Here is a 23,497-nt window from a genome sequence, read left to right as displayed (position 1 = left end):
GTAATTTCTCAGCCAAATTTGATGTGAGATTAATTAGATTAATCACCACCACATGTAATTAATTAGATTAAAAAATGTAATCATTTGACAGTCCTAATAATTATATTATTGTTATTTAACTTTTTCATTTATTGTAGTGTATGCTTATATGATTCATTTTTCAAAATCATTTAGCAAATAGAGGAGGACGGCTCCAAAGCCCAGCCTGTTAAAGCCTTCAAGATCAAAGTCTATCAGGTAATTAATTCCCTATTTTATAAATGTCTCAGTCATTCATTGTACAGATTTATTGTATAATGAATATGGTTTAATAAGCCCCTACAAACACACACACACAAAAAGAATTACTGATATCTATTATCCCTAGATATATAGACAACATTTGAGTACTTGTGTATGGATGTAAATTGTAGTTTTTTTTGTTTATTTGTTTGGGTTTTGTTATTGTTTTGTATTAATGTGTATCATGTGATGTGTCGGTACTATCAGATTTATTTTGTTAGTTTGTAGTCACAACACACAACATAAATTTTAGACATTATATTAAAGACAGAAAAGCTTTATATATAGTACTGTTTGGGGTCAGCCAGATGTTTTATGTTTATCCAAGGCTGTGTGTATTAAATCAGTAATCCAGTAACATGGTAATATTGTCAATATTGTTCTTTGACTAATAGAAAGTTCAGAAGAACAACATTTATTTGAATTAGAAATCATTTATAACATTATAAATGTCTTTACTTTTGATAAATTTAATGTGTTCTTGCTGAATTAAAGTGTTAATTTATTTGAAATAATAATAATAAATATCTTACTGGCTCCAAACATTTAAACAGGAGTGTTTACTGAATAACTTTTGTCTATTTCATTTGACTTTGATATGTGATTATGTGTCTAATTGCCAATTTACAATTCAAAAACATCAGAAACTTCTGGAGAAATGCTGGAAGTCTGATCCGCAGGCACCTAAGGGAGCTGAGGACTGTGAAATTCATGTATGTTTAAATGGGGGGTAAAAAAATAATAATAATGAAAAAAATGCCTATTTTGTACCTCTTCATTTTCACAATAATCTTTCTATCCTATCTGAAATCTCTTCTCATTCAGGTTCTTGAGATGGGTTTTGGTGAAGTGGGTAATGAGCCCATTGAAAATGTTCATTTTTATAGCAAGCAGGATCCAAACAAAGCTTTCAAGATGGAGAAGTATCAGGTACAAAATCTCACTTCTCTCAAACATTTATTATACAGAATTCTTATCCATGACTGTGAATCTCTTGAGCATTGGATTGTCTGTCTGACTCGCTAAAATAAATTATGTGTAATGAATGAAGGGATTTGAGTGTGATGATTTTCAGATTACTGTAGTTTGTAATGTGTCCCTGCAGGTGTCGAGTCTCAAGCCACAGAAGTTTCATGAATGGCTTGTGAGGGTCTATTACGATCCGAAGGATTGGGAGAATCAGGAGGAGGTCCAGCAGAAAGCTGAGTACTTTCATAAGTGGTGCAAAAGCGATAAAAACAACTTCATTGATTTTGGGCCTCATTCAGGTAACTGCAATTTTGCTACTATATATGCATTTATTTGTATGTGTATTAGTGTAGCATCTGTGTTGTGTATATTAGGGCTGTCAATCTGACGCATTAATTAGATTAATTAATTACTGAAAAAAATAACGTGTTAAAATTATTATTGAATTAAACTCACTTGCCCCACCCCAGACCTACATAGGTCATCTTACATTTCATACAGTGGACTGATGCTGAATATGATGCAGGGCAACAACTAACTGTATAATGGAGCCTATTGAATGTAGTCAGAAAGTCACTAAAATTCAGGATATGGGGCAAAAATGCACCTGTTTGAGTTTTTGTCTCATATTTACATTGTAAGGAACCCAGCATCGGCCCAAAAACGGAATCCGATGGCCTGGGCGAAGGTTAACGCGTGTATGTCTTTTCAGCGCCTCTGTGAAGTTTATTTAATTTCACTCGTTTAATCGGACTCCAATTTCAAATGATTCTCATTCTTAGGTTGTGTTTCCAAATAGAAATGAATCATTGGTTATGCATTCATTTAGATTTTTGATTATTCTGATTACCTTATATCTTCAATTATTCGTTCACTGCAGTCCCGGTATCGCTTTAGAAAAGTCACTTCGGCCGACTTGAGTGCTCTTCTCGGACACAAACTCGTCAGTTCTGACCTTAAACATTGGATGCAGGGTAAATATCTACCTTTAAGTCGGTCGCATTCTGCTTACTCTTAACAAAAAGCATAGTTTTTATATATTTACGAAAACTGCAACTTATTTAAGGCAGCGATAGTCAGAAATCGAAATGGACTTAATTGATGTGCCCTATGCTCCATCTATTAAACCTTCCGTATGATCAATCCTGAACACAGATTTGCGGTAATACCTTCACTTTAATCTACTAGAAATAATGAATTAAGAATAATACAGAATAAACCAAATATAATATTTTATTTGTCAAGTAAAAATGTATCATGCCAATTACATTACAGTTAGACAATTAGAAGCCAATTCAGAAATAATAAATGCATAACATCAATTACCCAAAGAAATGCATATACATACAGTGATGTGTGAATGTCTTCAGACATTCACCCATCTCTGCACGGGGGCTTCTGGCTACAGATGATCCCCCCTGACTGTTTTGCACTTTACCTTATATACAGACCAGAACAAAAGAGTTGTAAATATTTATTACACCAACACCTGTTTTGGGGGAGAGGAGTGGGTTTTTCAACACCCAAAAGGAGAACAGAATTATCCTTAGTTTTCAATCTTTTTCATAATACCAGTGACCGCTGTGAAATTGAGACCGTTTTACCAATCGCACCGAGACATTTAAAATGATACCAAACATGAAAGGAATAAACAATAGATACACCAGATACATTATACTTCTTGGAGAACTTTCAGTGACTTGAGTCAGGGGAAAAGGAAGGAGGGTGTGTGTGTGTGTGTGTGTGTGTGTGTGTGTGTGTGTGTGTGTGTGTGTGTGTGTGTGTGTGTGTGTGTGTGTGTGTGTGTGTGTTGGGGGGAGGGCTATTGCATCCTGTAGATGTGTGAGGGCAAGGTGTTGTCCTACGCTATTTCTTTGAGATTTTTTCTCTCCAGATGAGTTTTATTGCTTTATTGCAGGGTGCTTGATCTCAGTTTTTGTCCTAGCAGGAAAATCAAGTCTTACAACATCATATGATGTAAGCTATATCACAAAAGTAATGAGCGTAATATCACGAGTGCTGTTTTTGTCTTAAACTGCACAAGTGCAAATGCAATACGACTAAATTTTGCCAACTAAAATATAAAGACAAAGCAGAACTGTTCGTCTTCGAGCAACACATGGCATTTCATTTCTGAATCTGCATTTTGAACGAATCAATGAAACAAATGATTCAATGGACCATTACTTCACTCCTGAATGAATTAATGAATGAAACCTACTGGCAGTTTATTCTTGTATTCTTATTTAGAGTATAATTTAATTAAATAATATATATATATATAATAATATTTCCATATTAATTAAGAAAATAAATACAAAAAAAAAAAAAAAAAAACATTAAAGGCTCTACTGAATCTACTTTTTCAGAAAGTAGCGGGAGGGGGTGTCTGTGTGTCACTCTGATGGAGTTATAAAATCACTTTTTAATTATAGTTGTAAAATCATGTTTGTTATAATTTCTGATTATTGAGGTATTATCATATGCCTTTTCATAGAAGAAGAAGAAGAAAAAGAAGAAGAAGAAGAAGAAGAAGAAGAGGAAGAAGAAGAAGAAGAAGAAGAAGAAGAAGAAGAAGAAGAAGAAGAAGAAGAAGAAGAAAAAGAAGAAGAAAAAGAAGAAGAAAAAGAAGAAAAAGAAGAAGATGCTTCAAGGAAGGTAAAACTAACTATTAAAGGCAAAAGAAAGTGTATAATTTACAAAGCATTTACGTCTAACTCATACAGCGTTACAACTATAATAGCTACTTACTGCTCTTTCTAAAAACTAAAGAAAAGCTTACAGCCTTGAAGTTACTATAATCAGAGTTATGACAGAAGAATGAAAATAGATGAAAATACAAATCCTTTTTTCACGTTCTTTTGTAAATTATTATTATTATTATCATTATTATTATTATTATTATTATTTTTTTTTTTTTTTTTTTTTTTTTTCGCATAGGTGAGAAGATTAGTTTATGGGTACTATGAATTACAGGGCATTAACCAACACTGTTTCACAATTAATTGGATGCAATTTAAACGTCATATATAGTATTGTCACAACTGACTAATAGAACCAAAGTTGCTATTGACATTAAAAAACACAAGAAATTAAACAAAAAAGCTGCCAACATAAACTTTATAACACTGATTTCTCAAAACAGTCTAGCTTTTATAAAAACAAGAAAGTTGTAGTTTGTGTTCTTATTTCTCTTTCTTTCAGTGTTTGTTCACAGCAGGTGTTTGAATGATTGAAAGAATGTTTCAGGAACATCATACTAACCTTTAAATAACATTCTACTAACATTAAGAAAACTGGACATTTTTATGTTATTGGAATGTTACGAATCAACGTTCCTAGAATGTTGAATTTTAGATCAAAATTAAGTTGAAAGAACGTTTGAGGAACACTATACCTTATAAAAACGTTCCTGTAACGTCAAGAAAACTCAGGGAACTATGGTTACATACGTAACCTGAGACGTTCCCTTTCGAAAGGGAACTTCAACTCTGCATTTGCAAATGCTATGGGGAACAATATACCCATGCCGCCATGCTTAAGGAGAGTGCACCCTCGGGTCACACCAGGCTGTCAGAGACAGCATTGCCTATGGCCAACAGCCCAAGCTGAGCCTCAAGGAGGCCTTCCGCAGAAGGCCTACCAAGGCCGCTAAGGCATCTGGAACCAACTTTTCCGAAGAGAAAGTGGTCCCTTTAAGGGAATGTGGCCAGAGAACCAAAAGGAACCCCGGCCAGTCACTAGAGGGGAACGAAGTCACCCTCAATGCCACCAGGGAGGCCGACCTGGTTTGTTATAGGACAAACTTAGTCTTGGCGAACCCTGTCTGAGTACAGAGTCTCCATAATGCATTCTTCATAGAAGAGAGCAGGTAAGAGTAACTGCAGAAAGGCAGGAGCAACTCAGACCCACACATAGAGACAGGCATCCTGGAGAGCAGAACTCAGCTGAGTGCTATGAACCCTCGTATTGAGGGGAGTATAATCCGCTCATCCTAGGACCTACTCAGCGCTTAACGCACTGAGGAGGCTGTGCACTAAACGCCTGTTTAACAGGGGAGCACAAACCAGCCTAGGGCTGAATCTTAGGAGGAGGCCTGATTAAGGCCTACCACCATGATCAGCTTAGGGAACTGAGCACTATTATAAACATAACCCTAATAGGGAGTACAAAGCTCACCTAACAGGTAGACCATGCAATGGGCACATAATCATGGAGGCCGAAGAGGGGCCGACAGCATGATAGTAACTATATGTGAAACAGAAGTATATTCAGAAAGTAGCCTGGAGGGGCCACCCTGAACACCTGTCTTGCTGGGGCAGACAGACAACTTCAATGGCAGCATAAGAGTGCTGCAAAGTGCCCGCATGACAATCCACCTAACACAATCCAACAAGCAGTGTACTCAGTAAAAGCACCTTTTACTCTTTAAAGCAAGAGGAGTACAATGTATGCCAACACGTATTAAGGAAGGCCTGGATGGGCCTATAACCTCAACAGACACGTGGCATCAGCTCGTGGCAGTGTTTAGGCACCAAGAACCTCTGGCCAACCAGAAGTGTATACAGATAACTCTCAATGAGAGACATACACAAACATACACCAGTATGTTCAAAAAGGTGGCCCATAAGGCTTAGCAACCTCTAAGACACACGGCGTAAGTCTGGTTGGCCATTTCTAGGAGCACAATAGATCCACCCTTGGCACTAGGTGGCTATTCAGCTGAACTAGAGTAGGAATCAGACTCAAGGAGGCAGATGTAGTTTAAACCAAACCTCAGTAAGGTTTCACGACAAAATTTCACCCTGAGGGGCTAGCCACTCAAAATACTTGGTAAAAGCACCCTGTTACTCTCACAGCGAGAGGAGTACATAACTGAACTCCACATGCTACCCCGGAGGCCGAAGTAGGCCTACCTTAGTAAACACGTGGCATCAGCAAATGGCTACCATAACCATACCACCCAATAGGCCATGTATTCAGAGATTTCCAAAGAGGGAATACATGTTAGACGCTGCCAAACATCGTGAACAGGCCTGTTTAGGGCCTATCCGTCAGCGATGGGGCGTGGCTGATGGTGGTATGGCTTCCCAGGCCTGCCAGAAAGTCAACTAAAAAGGAGGCCTTGAGGGGCCTACCATTCCAGCAACAAGTGACGTTCAGCCTGTTTGCAGATTAAAAACACAAACTGTACCAACATCTGGACTAAAAAAGAGGCCTGAAGGGGCCTGCCGATTCAATGACATGTGGCTTCAGCTCGTGAATTTAAAAGGGGACCAAGCTACAGGGAACCAGCTCTAACTCAGCATAAACTATGGGAAGCTAACTGCGACCTGTGCTAGGCTACACATTCCAACAGGCAATGTACCCTAAATATGTGACTAAAGGGAACCAAACAAAGCCAACATGGTCTAAGGGAGGCTATAAGGCCTTCCACTCAGATACATGGCAAGGCCTGTGACAGTGTAAATATGTGAGCAAACTATGATCAGTTAAACAGCATTGTAGAAAACAACTGCTAACTAGAAGGAGGCTAATAATAATAAGAGCCTACAATCCAAGTTATATGCAATATAGCTGCTAACAAGATAGCTAATAGACACCAGCTTTCCTCAAAAAGTGGTTCTATACTACCCTGAGTATGCAATCCAACAGGTGTTGCACTCAGTGACACCAATAAACCTTAACTGGGGAATATATAGTCACCATATACTCAAACAGAGGCCACTTTACAGAAAAAGGGCCTACTATTTATGAGAGCAGGTGCTAACCTGTGGCAGCATAAGTAAGCTCACATACAAATGTAGGGCAAAAGTCTAGAACTCAAAGCAACACAAAGCTTTGACATACATTCTGTTTTAAAAGGAAAACACTTTCTCCATACAGATTCTCAAATCTGTTCTAAGCTCTAGAGGACGAAAGCTAAAAAACTAGCATCGTCAACTCAACTTGATAAATACAGACATCAAGTGGCTCAGAGGAAGATCATTTCCTTTAGCATGAAAAGTTCTAGAAAGTGGGGCCTAGCACACACCTGCATAACTTATCTACGCAAAGATAAGGGCCTACCACCTGAGAAAAACAGCATCAGGGAGTCTAAAAACAGTCTACAACCTAGCTGTTAACCTCATCCAATTGCACCTACATAAACAAGGGGACAGTGGGCATACGGCCTAACAACTCCCTCGGGAGGAGGCCAGAACTAGGAACTAGACCACCTGACAAGGGATAGTATACATAGGGTTAACATAATACACCTAACCTAGCTCTAGCCTGGCCGCTAAGCTACGGGCCTTCTTACAGGGCCACAAGCCTAGTGAAACCTGGGCTTCACCTCCAAATCTCATAAAAAAGAGAAAGAAAGCGAAGCTCACAAGCAAACAATCTCAGGCGGCCGATTAAGGCCGACCTAAACATACATATTAACTGAAGTGACAAGTGCTAACTCAAACTACTCTAGAAACAGCAGATGAGAAGCTACTCTAAACAACAGGTGGCTAAGAGGTGGCCATTTTGTGGCCTGCACAATATATCATTCTAGCCAACCTATCAACTTCAGTTTGCCCAAAAACCCCTACTTTTCTACAAAATATTTATACATGCATATAAAAAGCCGTCCGCACGCGGCCCCTTTCTTAACGCGCTCTCATGGCAGCTGCAGCCTGCCGAAAAGTGCGTCCCAAAAACACCAGCAGCCCCGCATACACAGCAGCCAGAGGAGCACTCGCTGCCGGACGCGATGGACGTCAAACATGGATGTCATCGTCATCCAACTCACCCTCGTCAGCTCCGGGGGAGTTGAGAGAGAATACAACTTTCTCAAACTTCCCAACGAGCTCACCTGCGAGCCCTATGATTGCAGCCACTGTTATGCCTCAGCACAAACGGGGCCAGAATCATCAGGCACAGATGCGGACACGAGTGCCGAAACGAGAACGGAGCGTCCCAATAGGGAGACGCTCACAGTAAATAACAGACAAACACACAGGCAGCGCCCTCAAGCACCATCTATGCACGCTTCTCTCAAGACAGAAAACGCCCAGAAATGTGTATATCAAGTGTCAAAACCTGGGACACGGATGAACACACTCTCTTGAACGTTTGTAAGGCATATATAGAATCCCTTACCGGAGTTGACATAGTCGTGATCAGACAGAACAGACCCGAAAGACGAAGAGACTGACTGTTTCTCCAGGCGCTCCTTTATACTTAAGGGTCACGCCATATTACGTCATAGGCTGTCGCCGGCCAATAGGGATTGGAGTTGTTGGATAGTTGGCTTTCAGACATCGGGTCACGTGTGACGTTCCCCATAGCGTTTGCAAACACAGAGTTGAAGTTCCCTTTCGAAAGGGAACACTAGATTTTAATAGAAACATAATTTGGCAGATTTATAAGCCTTTATATCCATTTAGAACATAAAATAGTCAGCTGTCATGACCCTTCACTATAAGTTCCCCTCACAAAGAAGTGTGTACGTATATGCACGCGCACACACACACACACACACACACATACATGTTTAGGTTTGCCACTTATCCCACGATTGTCACATATTGAAAAAACAGCGCTGTCCCTGAATCAACATGTGATGCGATTTGTCTGTATTTTTGTGCACAGAACCGTTTATTTCTCTTACTGCATCTAGGATTTGGAGGAGGTTTGCTGCTTCACACAAACAAATGTAGCTACAGACTCTCACAAGTTAGAAAGAAAAAATAAAGCAAATCGGATTAGGTATGTGTTCGGGACTAATAATAGGGAACAATATCTATTAACCGTTTATATAGCGGACATTGCGCATTTTTACAGCACGTTCTTGTAAGAGACTTTTAATCTCAATGAGACGTTTCCTGGTTAACTCCCTCGGGTCGGCGGTGACGCCGGCGATACCAACTCGGTTTTTTTCTTACCAGTGTGAAAGAGACTCAAAATACTCCGTCAATGTTGCACATACAATTAAGAGTTATACACCATTTTAATCTGTGGAATATCTTCTTTTATTTGTGTACACTCAGAGTAAAAACAAAATGTTGTGCTTTTTGCAAAATAAAGAAAACTAACATGATACGTGATCTCTCGTCTCCCTCTGAACGAAGTTTAATCTGATAGTTCTCAGAAAATTAACTGTAACTTAGTGAATACTAATCACAAAAAAATTTGATTCATGTCTAAAGAAACGTTGAAATGTCAGGTTTTAAATCGTGTAAGTCAAATCGAAAACAAAAATTCTGTGTTTATGTAATCTGTATGAAAAGAGACACATGTCAGACGCCCGTGATTCAGCTCATTATCCACTAATGCGGCCACGCCCACGGAGCGAGCGCTATTCAGACGCAAATTCTGAGGCAATACATGTATACATCGTCTCAATAGTGTATTTATTGTCTTCAAAAGTGTCTATCTGTATGTTAAAGCCATGGTTAGAGACCTCTGGAAGACATGCCGTTATTTCCTGGAATGTCCTGTTCTTCTTTAGATTAATTTGTGGACTAAAGGTGTACAGAGCACCCTCCGGCTGCAAGTATGAATTGAAAACACAGTATCCAGCGTTCATAGTGATGACAATAAATATTGAACAAATATTACTCCTCTGTATAGAAAATTGACATAAACATATGAGAATCCATTTCTCCAAATGTGCATGCTTTTAAGCTAAAAGGCTATATGAAATGCCATAGAGGTAATATGAATGTTCAGATGCTTTGCATCACAGAAATACATTATATTTTAAATTATATAATAGAACACCATTATTTTAAATTGTAATAATATTTCACAGAATTGCTGTTTTTTCTGTATGTTTGATATAAAGCATGATGAGCTTGAGACATGATCACAGAGGGTTTTTTTCACAGCCTACCTGACTGAAAGGTCTCATTAATATGCAGGTCATTAGAGGTCAAAATTATTGCTAGTGCAGCAAATTAGCTCAAAATAAATATGATAATTAAACATAACTAGTTATAATTAATTATAAATATTTGGACCAGATAATAAAATTAACTTAATGTAATAAAATTAATATTACAATCAATTAACCTGTTTGGCCAATGAACACTCAGTTTTAATTGTTCATTAATTCTAAGAAATGTTCATTTCCAGGTTACGGGAAATAACAATCTTATTGTACAGCACTACTCAGAGCCTGTTGTCAGGATCTGCATGATTAGGGACTCCAGTATATGAGGATGAAACACTGACAACTTTACGTGTGACATGAACAAGACTTTATTAACTAGACTAAACACTTAACTACTCTAACATTCACACACATACATGCATACAGTTTACCAAGGGAAAGAGAAAGCTGAAGCAGAATACAGAAAAGCAAGAAGTTACAGCATTGTTTGAAATTGAGCCGATCAACAGCCTTGAGCAAACCATCAGTTTAGTTTTAACAGGCCCTTCTTTAAAAAGGGTAAGGATACTCAATGTACCAAATAATGAGACTAAGTTTGATACTTGCATGTCTCGCCCATTTGAATTAAAACTGTCCTGATGCAATTTGTGGAGGCTGGAATTGCAGTTGTGGGGGATGGAATTAACAGGACTTGTGAGGGAGAGTTTCTGGATTATTCATTAAATGAAATGAATAACTGTTTGTCTGGTCCAGATGCTACACTAGGGACAAATCAGTAGTCACTGGATATTGGTAGGGACACGTCCCTAGCGTCCCTACTAAATTTCACGCCTCTGCTGGTGAAAATCTATCAAGATCCAATAACTTCTTTTAAGTGGTTATGAATCAGTCATTTTTCTTTACAATGATTAACATCTTTGTTTATGGATTCCTTTGCAACAAAATATGTTTTAACTAACACTGTTACAAAAACCACAAACTGACTTAAAAAGCCAAAAGTCAAACTGCCCAACTAAAGGAAATGCTGATCACCATGATGGTGATCACATATTTTCAATAAATCATCAACATCTAAACCTCTGTTAATTCTCAAAAAGAACTGTAGACAAATGACAGAAATAAAGTCAGTCTGGTTTGTAATAAGAGAGATTTAATGTCTTCTCAGTTGATTTCATCTAAGGTTGTGGCTGAAGTCAGTTGTAGTTTTTGTGTTTCTCTTTCCTTCAGTGATTCTGCTCGTTATCATCAGGTGTCTTCAATAATCAAACAATCATCACTTAATTAACCACTAAAATATCTAATTAACTCTTACACTGCGTCAGTGTTACTTTCACACCCTGCTGGTGGTTCCCATATGAACACACACCAGTGTTGATTTAACACTGGGGAATCCATCAGGTAAAAAATAAATAAATAATAAATAAATAAATCTATTCATAATGCCTCATCTGCACTGTTGATGGATTCACTGGTGATTATGAGGTTCTGAAAGATGGAGCTCAGACTCAAACTTTGCTTTTAAATGTCAAGGTGCTATTTCTGATTGGATAAATGTTTCCCATTTTTCAGTTCACAAAGTTCGAAAACAGACAGAATCAAAATAAAAAAATGAGATTGAAAGGGGGACATGTATTTATGTTTTAGACCTTTGTCAGGAGAGAAGGCTTTGAGAGTTTGCCAATTTATTTTGTGCCTTCTAAATCCCAAACTCTGTACTTTTAAAGCTTACATTTCTGCTGTAGGCCTCAATTTAAATATGATAGAGCAATAAACTCTAACTAATTTTTGCACTTTTTCTATCCTGCAGATTTTCAATGACCCCATTTATGGTCAGATTGAGCTCGACCCCCGGCTGGTGAAGATCATTGACACTCCTCAGTTTCAGAGACTCCGTCACATCAGACAACTCGGAGGGACATTTCTGGTGTATCCGGGTGCCACTCACACTCGCTTCGAACACTCACTTGGGTAAGGTGAAAGTAAAGCAAAAAAGTTTGAATTTATATGCAGCATGTACATATAAATGCTGGCTTAGAGGTTTTTACAGTTTTTAGAATTACTGTAAACTGGGCAGGTCTTTGGAACTCATCAGACACTTTTGAGGAAGATGATCAATAATACACTGATATTCAATAGTGAGTCAAGCCAACTTTAGCTTTCTGAGTATTACGGGTCAGTACACTGTTAAACCTTGCTGTAAAAAAATGGCCAAATTCTGACAGTTACAAACAATTTTCCATTAAAACAGTAATATACTGTAGAAAACTTATAATATTTGTCATTTTCGAGAAAGTAGCCTACAGGAATAAGGATGGATGTAATTTTTTTTGCCCTGTGTTGTGTTGAAAATGATGTCTGATCTGTGTGTGTTGAAGGATGGCATATTTAGCAGGATGTATGATCGATGTTCTGAAAAAAAAAAAGAACATTTCACCGAAAGATGAGCTGTGTGTCAAAATTGCTGCTCTGTGCTACAATTTAGGTGAGTGCTGTCAACATACATGAGCACATCTGAGCAGAAAATATTTAAAAACTCTTTCTACTGTATATCTGTAGTATCTATTTTAAAAACCTCACAAATAATTTAATAAAAGGAAGAATGAATAAAGGTACTAAAATGATTTAAAATGCATTTCTTGAATAATGTGGTTTATTTGCACAATAGGAGTTTATGTTCCCAAAGAGTATAACAGAAAGCTGCATTTGAAATGTTACAAGTTTGTTAGACATAATGGGAAAAACCACATCATATATGTATATATATATATATATTAGTATTTTATTTCAATATGAATAAGATGGTTGACAACCTTTTTATGTCAGACTTTTTTTTTTTTTTTTTTTTTTTTTCATGACATAAGATGTGATTGATATATTTAATCAAATGAAGATGGTATAAAATGTTCTCCTGGAAAATATCAAACAAGAATTCTATATATTCTATGTTTTTATGTTTAAGGCCATGGCCCATTCTCTTTTCTGTACGAGAACTTCATAAAAGAATCCCTAAAGCGTGGTAAGTGTGTGAACTTTTCACTTTCTGATGCCAGTGTTTGTCACCTGGTGGTCAGTTGTTACATATGAATTATTTAGTGGTGCTTTTTGGGGGCTGATTGTAAAAATCATAGAGTAACATATCCTTTTATATTTTGTCTCTGCTGACATATTAAAGACATTATGAATAAGGAATTTAAAATGAAGTATCACATGTTGTATTATTGCCAGTGAAGCCTCGATTTTTCGCTCACTGTGAATGATTGAAATCAAACAAGGTCACTGTTGTTTATGTTTACTGCACACTACAATCATAATTTTAATATCTAATCTTCAGAAACATGTAACTCAGAAGGTCTTTTAGATTCAAGCTTCAATATATTTTTTTATATGAATAATACATAAGGAATTGCTGCTTTTCATATATTGAAAAATATGTGACAACATATTTACTAATATATCATATGTAATTTTATATTCAGTAATACACTTAATAATATATAGATGTATATGTGATCAGATATGATGCATGTGTATTGCAGATATATTTACTCATGCATTATAAAAACATACAGAGAAATATATAATTTAATATATTTATTATACTTTGAAATTATTTACATTAAATGTTTCATATTTTCAAGCTAGTTAACAACAGCACAAGCACATCTGCATATACTAAAGCATTTATCAAAACAATTGTCACTGTGCTGAAGAGGACACAGCCATTTTTTTTTTTTTTTAAATAAAGTAATTATAGTATTAATGGTTTTCAGCCAATCATCATCCTAACCACAGGCTCTACTCTTCAGCTCAACTATAACCCCAAAAACTCACACACACCAGAAAATGATTTAAATTACAAAATAATAGAACATTAAACACGAACAGATCTCCCCTTATATTAATATTGAACAAAACACATGAAATAACACTTAATTTTAACATTTACTCTCCTTTAACAGTCAGAAGCAAAGCATGCTGGGAACCATAAATCTGAATGTGTCTGTGTATATGTGTGTGTGTATATGTGTGTTCATACATTCACATTTATATGGGAACATGTACCCAATCACAGAGGTCACAATCACCAGAATACCTGCACCTGATCATCATCACCTCATCATCACAAGCAGTTTATAAGCATACACTTCACCACAGCACTTCGTCTGGTCTCAAATTTGAGAAGGATTCAGTGTGTGCAGTAAACTTTATGAATATTACGTGTAATGCTATTTTTGGCCTTATCTCTTAATATCTTATATGTATCAATATAGCTGTATATGGCCAATGCATATATTGCAGTATATTGAAAAATATAAGCAATATTTCCCATATATGGAAATGTATTATGTAATGTGTCGCATTATATTTTGCATTATATTCCCATATATTTTTGTTTCGTAAAAGCCAACTGATGACAAAGACTGAACACAGCAGTCATCAAGTGTTCTAGTTTAGTACGTGCGAAGGATTTTGGTCCAATAATTAGAATATCTGTTTTGTTTTCAATTTAGTAGCAGGAAATTATAGTCATCCAATGTTTTAAATCAGCTATGCATTCTGTTAATTTGGCAGTGGTGGTGGACATGGCAAATCACAGGCTGATCAGTCAAAGTCAAAATCAGGCAAAAGTACATATAAAGAGAGTGTGTGTTACAGAAAACAGATTCTTTCAGATGGTAATCTTTGTTTTAAATTATAAATGGGTATAAATCTGTGCAAATGTCAGTTTTTGTAAGGTCATTGATAAATCGTCATATACTGTACAATAACCCCCTGTTTGTTCTCTTTATTAGATAAAAATTGGAAGGTAAGCACAACAATTCTACTGTACAAATACACACTTTACATGTTTATTAAATTCTAAATAATGTATTTTATTCTTAATTTTTTATGATAATTAAACTTGGAAGCTAAAATGTGTGACCTTCTGGGTTTACGATGATGATAAATTACATCTGGACATCAGGACACCAATAAATTGCAGATCACTGACTTTTAGATATTGAACCGCTGAAGCCTATATAATTATACATTAATAGATGTATACATTATTACATTATTACACTGCTTACATTATTTCTATTATTTATAATTTTTTATGATTTTTTTTGTCATCAGGTAGCATCGCACTTGATGCTTAAGGACATATTAACGAAGAATAAATATCTGAATGGCGAGTTAAACAAGAGTGATCTCACCTTTATTAAGAACTTAATTGATGGGAACCATACTACTAAAATGGTACAAAATCCTGTAAACTGCTGTTTAATTCAATGCAAGTTATACACAATTTAAGTTAAGAATTGAAAGTATTTTCATTCTTCCAGCGGAAAAAGAGGAAATGGAATGAGGACAAAACTTTCCTGTATGAGATTGTGAGAAATAAATGGAACGGCATTGATGTGCGTAAATGGGACTATTTTGCAAGGTAAAAATATAACATTTTAAAAGGATGCTATTTTACATTTATATTAAATTTACAAATAGTATTACATTGAAAAATGCTTAAGTGGTTGTAAGTTTACACTCCTATCTTGGTAGCTCCACTTCCAAAATGTTCGGCATCTCAACAACCCCTCATTGACAGACACTTTTATTTGTGGATTGTGTGAATCATGGCTGAATAGAGCATTTCTAAATGGCATCAGTAATACTGCTGTATCCTCACTGTTAGGTGTCAGCATAAAGTCAGCATTACCTGCCATTTCGGTCTGCACAAACCAACACCGTACTGAAAATACCTTTAAACCCTCTCTTATCTCACAGAGACTGTCATCACCTCGGCATCCCAAACAGCTTTGACCATCAGCGCCTGCTGAAATCTGCTCGAGTGTGTGAGGTGAAAGGGAGAAATCACATCTGCTACAGAGACAAGGTATCATTTATTACTCGTACGATTACTTTCAGTCTGTTTTGATAACACTGCAGTGTCACACCCATATACAACTACAAAATGTTGACTTTAGTTATGATAATGCATTATATAACCCATTAAAGATCTTTAAGTGATCAATCTTTGCTCATTCTGTAATTGTATTTTAAAACATTTCACTTCAGTTTAAATATAATAAATAAATATTCATCCTCAATTACAATGTGCTTAAGTAATGAAAAAAGGACATTTCCAGAATCAGATGTCAATCACTGACAGAACAACAGAAAGATCCACATTCTGCCATACTAGTCTTTCAGTATTGAGTGAATTTTATTTTACAGTGTTTGTGTGTCAGTCTGTGCTCTTGTCCTTTGTTTCTCTCACAGGTGGCAGATAGTGTTTATGACATGTTTAAAACCCGGTACACTCTCTACAGTCAGGCCTACCAGCACAAGATCGTCAACATCATCGAAAAAAAGTGTGGTTTAGTGTTTTTACTCATTTCTTGTAAATGTTCTTGTGTTGGTTAGTTATTTATTGGTTTATGTATTTTCGATGTGTTCATTAGAATCACAGAAGCCCTCACTGCAGCTGAAGGCAAGCTCACCAAGATCTCACCGTTGAGAGCATCCAACGAGGAAAGGGCTGCAAAATTGTCCAAACTGACAGGTAGGGTGGACAGCTAGGTGGCGCTTTTAAGGGCAGCCGCATGAATTTTGACCTGCCTTTTTTAGCTTGTTAAAATATTTTGTTTGTTAACTTAAAATAGTCTGGAAATACACAAATAGGTAACATAAACAGTGTTCAGATGAAGTAAATAAAGATTGTTCAAAGCGTCTTGATCATATTATAATTTCTACTGTGTTGTTTTCATTTGACCAGTGGAAACTTTTAAAGCCATCTTTATTAACAAAGAATAAATCAAAAATGTTCTCCGTCCATCAGACCACATCTTTGAGGAGATCTTGTACTCCACTGATGACGAGCTGAAAGATGCCAGGATGAAACTGGAGGATGTTGTGAACAGACGCCTGCCAAAGTGTGTGGGAGAGACCAGAATAACAGAAGCGGAATTCAAAGACAAACAGATCTTCCAGGTAACAGAGAGCTGAGGAAAACATGATGTATCAATTAATGACATTGCACAATTCATTTACAGATTTTTGACCACAAACCAGTGGAATTAATGTACCCATTAATGTAATCATTAGAACTTAATTTAGCACTGGATCTTACATTACAAAACACAGTTTTACCTTTGAAACTTAACTCGCCTGTTAAGAATTATAATTTCATAATGGGCAAATACAATTTATTGCATAATTGTGCTATTCCCTTAAATGGCTCTTCCAGTTTACCAGTTGCAGTATTCTGATCAAATCAGACAATGGCTAAAGTAATTCTGGTCTTGACTGCAGTACAGTTTTTATATCACTTCATCATCTCCACTAACAAATAACAAATCATGCCTTGCATCATATCTGTCATTTCATAATGTCAAACTTTACAATCAATGGAAATGTGCACTTTTTTTTTTTAAAGTAAACAAGTAAAGAAATGTATAAATTTTAAACATTTAGTAAATAAGAAACATTTATGGCAATTGTTTATTGTTAAGGGTTATCATGTGCATCTCTTCTGGGCAAATTCTCATTTGTTTGACTTTAATCATTAATACTACAGGATAACTGGAATAAAGCAGTGGACGAATGGAACAAACTTCACCCAACTGTGTTCTTGGATAAGAAGGATTTCATCATTGATGTACGTTATGTTTAAAACTGACTTTCCACTTGGACTTTTATGCTTTATTTCAACACATTTAGGTGGCTGTAATATTGTAAATCTCTCACACAGGTGATTCAGCTGGATTGTACTTTCAGCACGGGTAAAAACCCCATCAACAGTGTCTATTTCTACAGGAAGAGGAACCCCACCGAAGCCTTCAAGATTAAGAAATATGAGGTACACTTACCACTTTGCTGCTTAAGTAATTTATCATTTCTGATTTTTTTTTTTTCTCCAGTTTGAATTACACATAAAATTTACCATTAGATTATGTAAAATTAAAGTCACATTGTCTTATTCAGTCTCTAGTTTCAAGAAAAATTTTGTAATAATACAGAGTATCACATTATAAATGTACGTGTTTTGACAGGCTGCTTGACATAACACATTCACAGTAACAAATTAGTGATAGCAGGTAATCAAGCGATTGCCCAAGCACTAAATTATCATCATATTGCACCTGTCGGAGTTGCTGGTTGCAGCACGAAGGAGAGACATCAGGATCTTAGTGCAGCAGCTTCTTTATTAAACAAAAAATACTTTACAAAACACTCAGAGAAACATGGAGACAGGAACAGAACAACCAACATATTTATAGATATGTTAGTTGTTCTGTTCCTGTCTCTTAAAACGCCTTAAGTCACCATCATTGAGATCAGTGTTTGCTTTAGTTGGGCTCTTGACCCTTGACTTTTTAATATTACATTTTGTTCAAGCCATTGTTTAAGCACTAAATTATCATCTTGCACTTTTTTTCATAGGGTGAAAGTGGTATTACTAAGTGGTATTTAAATGGTTATAAAACAGCTTAACACTTGTTACTTTAAAGATCAAAATCAAACCTTTTTTTTTTTTTTTTTTTTTTTACAATTTATCACCATTCTATGTACATATTTTATTATTACATTATTTCAGTCTTACAGAGTCCTTTACAAAAAGACTAACCTGGTCAATCTAATCAAGTCAAAGCAAGTTTCCCAGATCTATAATTACTCAAACACATTATTTCACTTGTATCTGCAGGTGTCCAGTCTGCGGCCGGAGGAGTTTACTGAATATGTTGGTAGGATTTACTACACAAAAAAGTCTGATGAGGAGGAGAGGGATGCTAAGGAGTGCTTCAAATGGTGGTGCCGTGGCAAGGTGTGTGTTTATAGTTTATTCATCATTCCTGCAGAATGTCCACACACAGACACAGTGTACAAGACACACAAAAAAAAAACAAAAAAAAAAAAACACTCCATAATAAGCATGTAAATAGTCAAGGTATATACACCCCCAGTGTATATACAAGTCTCAGCCACAGGTGTTAAAAACTAACACTGAAGCAGTGAACTCTTCGTAGTGTTAAATGTGTAAATTGTTCATGCCGTTAATTAAATTAATAAGTTTCACTTTAAAAATGATGCCTGGCCTTTAGTGATGACACCTGGGGTCCGTTCTTCGTATGTTGCTAACTCAGTTAGCTGGATTTGATTGATTATTTGATTGATTGCTCATCCTGGACTTGCTGTCATAGCAACAGGTCCGTAAGCTCAAATCTGCTCGGGAGCAGCTTAATTTCATGTAAACAGGATTAAATTGCATCTCTTTAAGCGGAGGTGATGCTTAAAGTTTGTCCCAGCTGCTGCCACCCCAGCTAATATATTCTATAGAATTTTGTTATAAGAATGTTCTCTAAATATAGTTTTCTTGACATTAGAGGAACATTTTTATAAGGTATGATGTTCCTCAAACGTTCTTTCAACTTAATTTTGATTTAAAATTCAACATTTTAGGAACGTTGATTTGTAACATTCCAAGAACATGAAAATGTTCAGTTTCCTTAATGTTAGTAGAATGTTATTTAAAGGTTAGTATGATGTTCCTGAAACATTCTTTCAATCATTCAAACACCTGCTGTGAACAAAAACTGAAAGAAAGAGAAATAAGAACACAAACTACAACTTTCTTCAGCCACAGCCTTAGATGAACTGAAGATAAAAGACATTAAATCTCTGAAGATCTGATTCAACAACTCCACAAACAGCATCACCAGCTTCACTTATTACTAACCAGACTGACTTAATTTCTGTCACACGTCTACAGAAGCTCTTACTGAGAATTAACAGAGGTTTAGATGTTGATGTCTTATTGAAAATGTTTCGTTTGAGGTCACCATCATGGAGATCAGTGTTTGCTTTAGTTCAGCTCTTGAACCTTGACTTTTGTTGAGTTGTTTCCTTATCAGCAATTGCAGCTGTTTTCAGAAAACTTTTATTATACATTATTATACATTATACCTTATAAAAAAAAAATAAATAAAAAAATAAAAAAAACACAGCCAGTTTTACTCGTTGAGAGATTTATTTGTGAGGGAATAATTAATGATTTCACTGGAGTCTTACACACATGATGTACAGTTAGTCTCGTGCATTAATTTAACCATGACCGTTATTATAGGAGTGGCTTGATGCAGATAACTTGATCTTGACCCTTAAGCAACTTTAATTGATCTGCTTCAGAGGTAAAATTTAATTAATTGCTAATTACAACAATGAATTAAAAATGTAAATCCTGTACAAATAGCATACTAGAAATCGTGAATATAGCCTAAATAATTGGGAATCATGTAAAAAAAAAAAACAGTGCACACTTCATGTATCTATTTTAACTTTTATGTCATTTTAACCAACTCCTGCTGTTAATGAGCTGTTTAGACACAATGTTTTATGATTTCTTTGGGTGTTTGTGTGCAGAGATTTGATTGCCATGTCTGATCTTTTCTCTCTCCTTCAAGTGTGTGATTCTGGTCTACGATAAAGATGAGTTTAGAGGCAACAAGTGCTTTATCACAGGGGACTGTCCTTCTTTGGACCGCTGTGGTATAGATGTGGTCCACTCTTGTAAGGTTATCAAAGGCATCTGGAAGCTCTATGAGGGTCAAGAATACAACAAGCCCCATTACCTACTGAATGAGGGGGAGTATCCCAATCCTGCAGCATGGGGTGCCACAAACCCTGCTCAGTCTCTTAAACGTGTGACATTTCAGATCCAGCTCTATGAACAGGTGGATCTGGTAAAGCCAAAACACGAGACCACTGTTGACTGTCGTTCTGTGGAGGAACAGTTTGATATAAATGGGGTTCACTCCTGTAAGGTGGTCAGTGGTGTATGGAAGCTCTATGAGGGGCGTGACTACACTGAACCCCATTACCTACTGAATGAGGGGGAGTATCCCAATCCTGCAGCATGGGGTGCCACAAACCCTGCTCAGTCTCTTAAACGTGTGACATTTCAGGTCCAGCTCTATGAACAGGTGGATCTGGTAAAGCCAAAACACGTGACCACTGTTGACTGTCATTCTGTGGAGGAACAGTTTGGTATAAATGGGGTTCACTCCTGTAAGGTGGTCAGTGGTGTATGGAAGCTCTATGAGGGGCGTGACTACACTGAACCCCATTACCTACTGAATGAGGGGGAGTATCCCAATCCTGCAGCATGGGGCGCCACAAACCCTGCTCAGTCTCTTAAACGTGTGACATCATTTAAGATCCAGCTCTTTGAACGGGAGAATTTTGAAGAACAAATGCATGAGACCACTGTTGACTGCTCTTCTGTGGAGGACCAGTTTGGCATAAAAGCGTTTCACTCCTGTAAGGTGGTCAGTGGTATCTGGCAGCTCTTTGAGGATCCTGACTACACTAAACCCCATCGCCTACTGAAGGAGGGGGAGTATCCCAATCCTGCAGCATGGGGCGCCACAAACCCTGCTCAGTCTCTTAAACGTAAAGTCTGACCCATTTTGATATTTAAAGTAGGGCTGTCAATTTCAAGCATTAACTTAATATAATTAAGTTAATAATAACTTTAACAACACAATTAATGATTTACTTTGCAGAGGTTTCCCAGTCCAATTCAGTAGGAAAGGTAAATCAGGATAAAATCTAAAGTAATTTGGGGTTGGAATGACATGAGGGTGAATAAATGATTCATTACTTGGCATATCATACAATTAATTTGGTTAAAATGGATTGACAACCCTACTCAACTGCTGAAGTCATGGCTTGTGTGTCTATGTGAGCTGATTTTGTGAAAATACCTTATTATAGAGATGCTGATGACAAAAAACAATGAAAATAAAAATCTGAAAATATTTTAGTTCTTTATATATACAGTAGGATATTTGGGCATAATGGCTGATTGATATTATTGTCTGAGCAGCTGTATTTGGTGATGTTGGATATAGACCCTAGCTAGTGTTTAACGGTAGAGGATGATGTTGATGTTTAAGAGTGATGCTATGACAGGTTTGTTTGATGATTGATTAATCAGTTCATATTATATGATTTCTTTTATGTGTGCAGAGATTTGATTATGTTTCCTATGAGTAATTTTGGGTGTTACACCGTTTTAAAGATTACAGTTTATCTGGAATGCATCTTTCTTTTTTCTCTTAATCTTTTAACCTTTCTGAAGATGTAGGTGTTCGTATATGTAATTTTGGGGAAAGCGTTAGTGATTTATGAAAGTGATTTATCACTGTTAACCTGTAGTGTTTAAAAATGGTTCTATAAAGTAATGGTAAAATACTGGCAACACTGTTCTTTACTCTAATCTACTTTACAGTATGTTAATGTAAAAATGAGTGATGCTATGATAGGTTTGTTTGATGATTGATTAATCAGTTCATATTATATGATCTCTTTTGTTATGTGTGCAGAGATTTGATTGTTTCTTATGAGTAATTTTGGGTGTTACACAGTTTTAGAGACTACAGTTTATCTGGAATGTATATTTCTTTTTTTCTCTTAATCTTTTAACCTTTCTGAAGATGTATCAGTTCTTATCTGTGATTTTGGGGAAAGCGTTAGTGATTTCTGAAAGTGATTTATGGAAAAAAAAAGTTTTGCTTTTTCAGTGACAACTCTTATTAAATAAATTTGATTGTGTTTCTTCTATTTTTGTCTGTATTCGTTTATTTGCTTTGTAGACATGTTTTGTGATTAACGAATCACTGTTAACCTGTACTAGTGTTTAAAAATTGTCCTGTAAAGTAATGGTAAAATACTGGCAACACTGTTCTTTACTGTAATCTACTTTACAGTATGTTACTGTAAAAATGAGTGATGGCGAAATGAAGCTTTGCGAAGCACCGAGGCTTTCCGCTCAACTGTATCGTAAAAGGTTCATTACTCAAAGCTTTTCAAAACAGTGCACACTAACGACATCTTGTAGTCAAAAGGTGGAAAAGGCTGCCCAGACGAACCAGTCATTTTTGGACTTCCATGTAATCAGTTTCTGCTATGAAAATCGTATAAAACAATGAAAATAATTAGTCTATATAGAAGTGTCATTTTACTTACACAATTTGAATAAACGAGTCTGTGAATAAATTTCTTTTCACAGGCTCTGATAAAATTGTGTTAAAGGCCGTCTATTTATGGTCTATGATTACTGCATTTGCAATTATTTGTTTACTTTAATGTTTTTGTTACTAACTTCAAGGGAACTTTTGCTTTTATACGACTCTTTGCTTGCCCTTTTATGTTGGACTCGCTGAAGCGTTATGTTGCAAAAACCTATGCCTATGTTGGAGAAGCTTCAGGTGAAGCAGAAGGGGAAATTATTGATTCGATGGAGATTGAAGTGCCGTCTGCTAAAGATGTTCAACAGCAGACGATGCCTCACACCCCTCTCAAAAGTCATGGGCCCAAACGAGTGAAACCAGTGCAGGAAAA

The 23,497-nt window shown here is 36.4% G+C and overlaps 1 protein-coding gene across 5 annotated transcripts in view; it reads left to right on the top strand.

Annotated features, from left to right (window-relative positions):
• LOC127501282 (uncharacterized) overlaps positions 1 to 22,717 on the top strand; it is a 79,850-nt gene extending 57,133 nt beyond the window's left edge. For 3 of the 5 annotated variants that reach the window (XM_051873398.1, XM_051873259.1, XM_051873469.1), the window contains exons 18-36: positions 175 to 237; positions 927 to 995; positions 1,108 to 1,212; positions 1,388 to 1,550; positions 3,749 to 3,909; positions 11,922 to 12,082; positions 12,490 to 12,596; positions 13,074 to 13,130; positions 14,908 to 14,921; positions 15,233 to 15,355; positions 15,442 to 15,542; positions 15,881 to 15,989; positions 16,376 to 16,467; positions 16,558 to 16,658; positions 16,935 to 17,086; positions 17,673 to 17,753; positions 17,847 to 17,954; positions 18,801 to 18,920; positions 20,557 to 22,717. In XM_051873398.1, the coding sequence (XP_051729358.1) occupies positions 175 to 237; positions 927 to 995; positions 1,108 to 1,212; positions 1,388 to 1,550; positions 3,749 to 3,909; positions 11,922 to 12,082; positions 12,490 to 12,596; positions 13,074 to 13,130; positions 14,908 to 14,921; positions 15,233 to 15,355; positions 15,442 to 15,542; positions 15,881 to 15,989; positions 16,376 to 16,467; positions 16,558 to 16,658; positions 16,935 to 17,086; positions 17,673 to 17,753; positions 17,847 to 17,954; positions 18,801 to 18,920; positions 20,557 to 21,555 (2,886 nt within the window). In that variant the 3' untranslated portion in view covers positions 21,556 to 22,717. The remainder of the gene's footprint in view (positions 1 to 174; positions 238 to 926; positions 996 to 1,107; positions 1,213 to 1,387; positions 1,551 to 3,748; positions 3,910 to 11,921; positions 12,083 to 12,489; positions 12,597 to 13,073; positions 13,131 to 14,907; positions 14,922 to 15,232; positions 15,356 to 15,441; positions 15,543 to 15,880; positions 15,990 to 16,375; positions 16,468 to 16,557; positions 16,659 to 16,934; positions 17,087 to 17,672; positions 17,754 to 17,846; positions 17,955 to 18,800; positions 18,921 to 20,556) is intronic. The other 2 variants (XM_051873328.1, XM_051873548.1) reach the window with 2 other exon arrangements.
• Positions 22,718 to 23,497: the final 780 nt, after the last annotated feature.

This window comes from Ctenopharyngodon idella, chromosome 1 (assembly GCF_019924925.1).
Source record: "Ctenopharyngodon idella isolate HZGC_01 chromosome 1, HZGC01, whole genome shotgun sequence".
NCBI classification, from domain to species: Eukaryota; Metazoa; Chordata; class Actinopteri; order Cypriniformes; family Xenocyprididae; genus Ctenopharyngodon; species Ctenopharyngodon idella.
The sequence above is the reverse complement of the archived record's forward strand: the minus strand, read 5'-3'. Positions and strand labels throughout refer to the sequence as shown.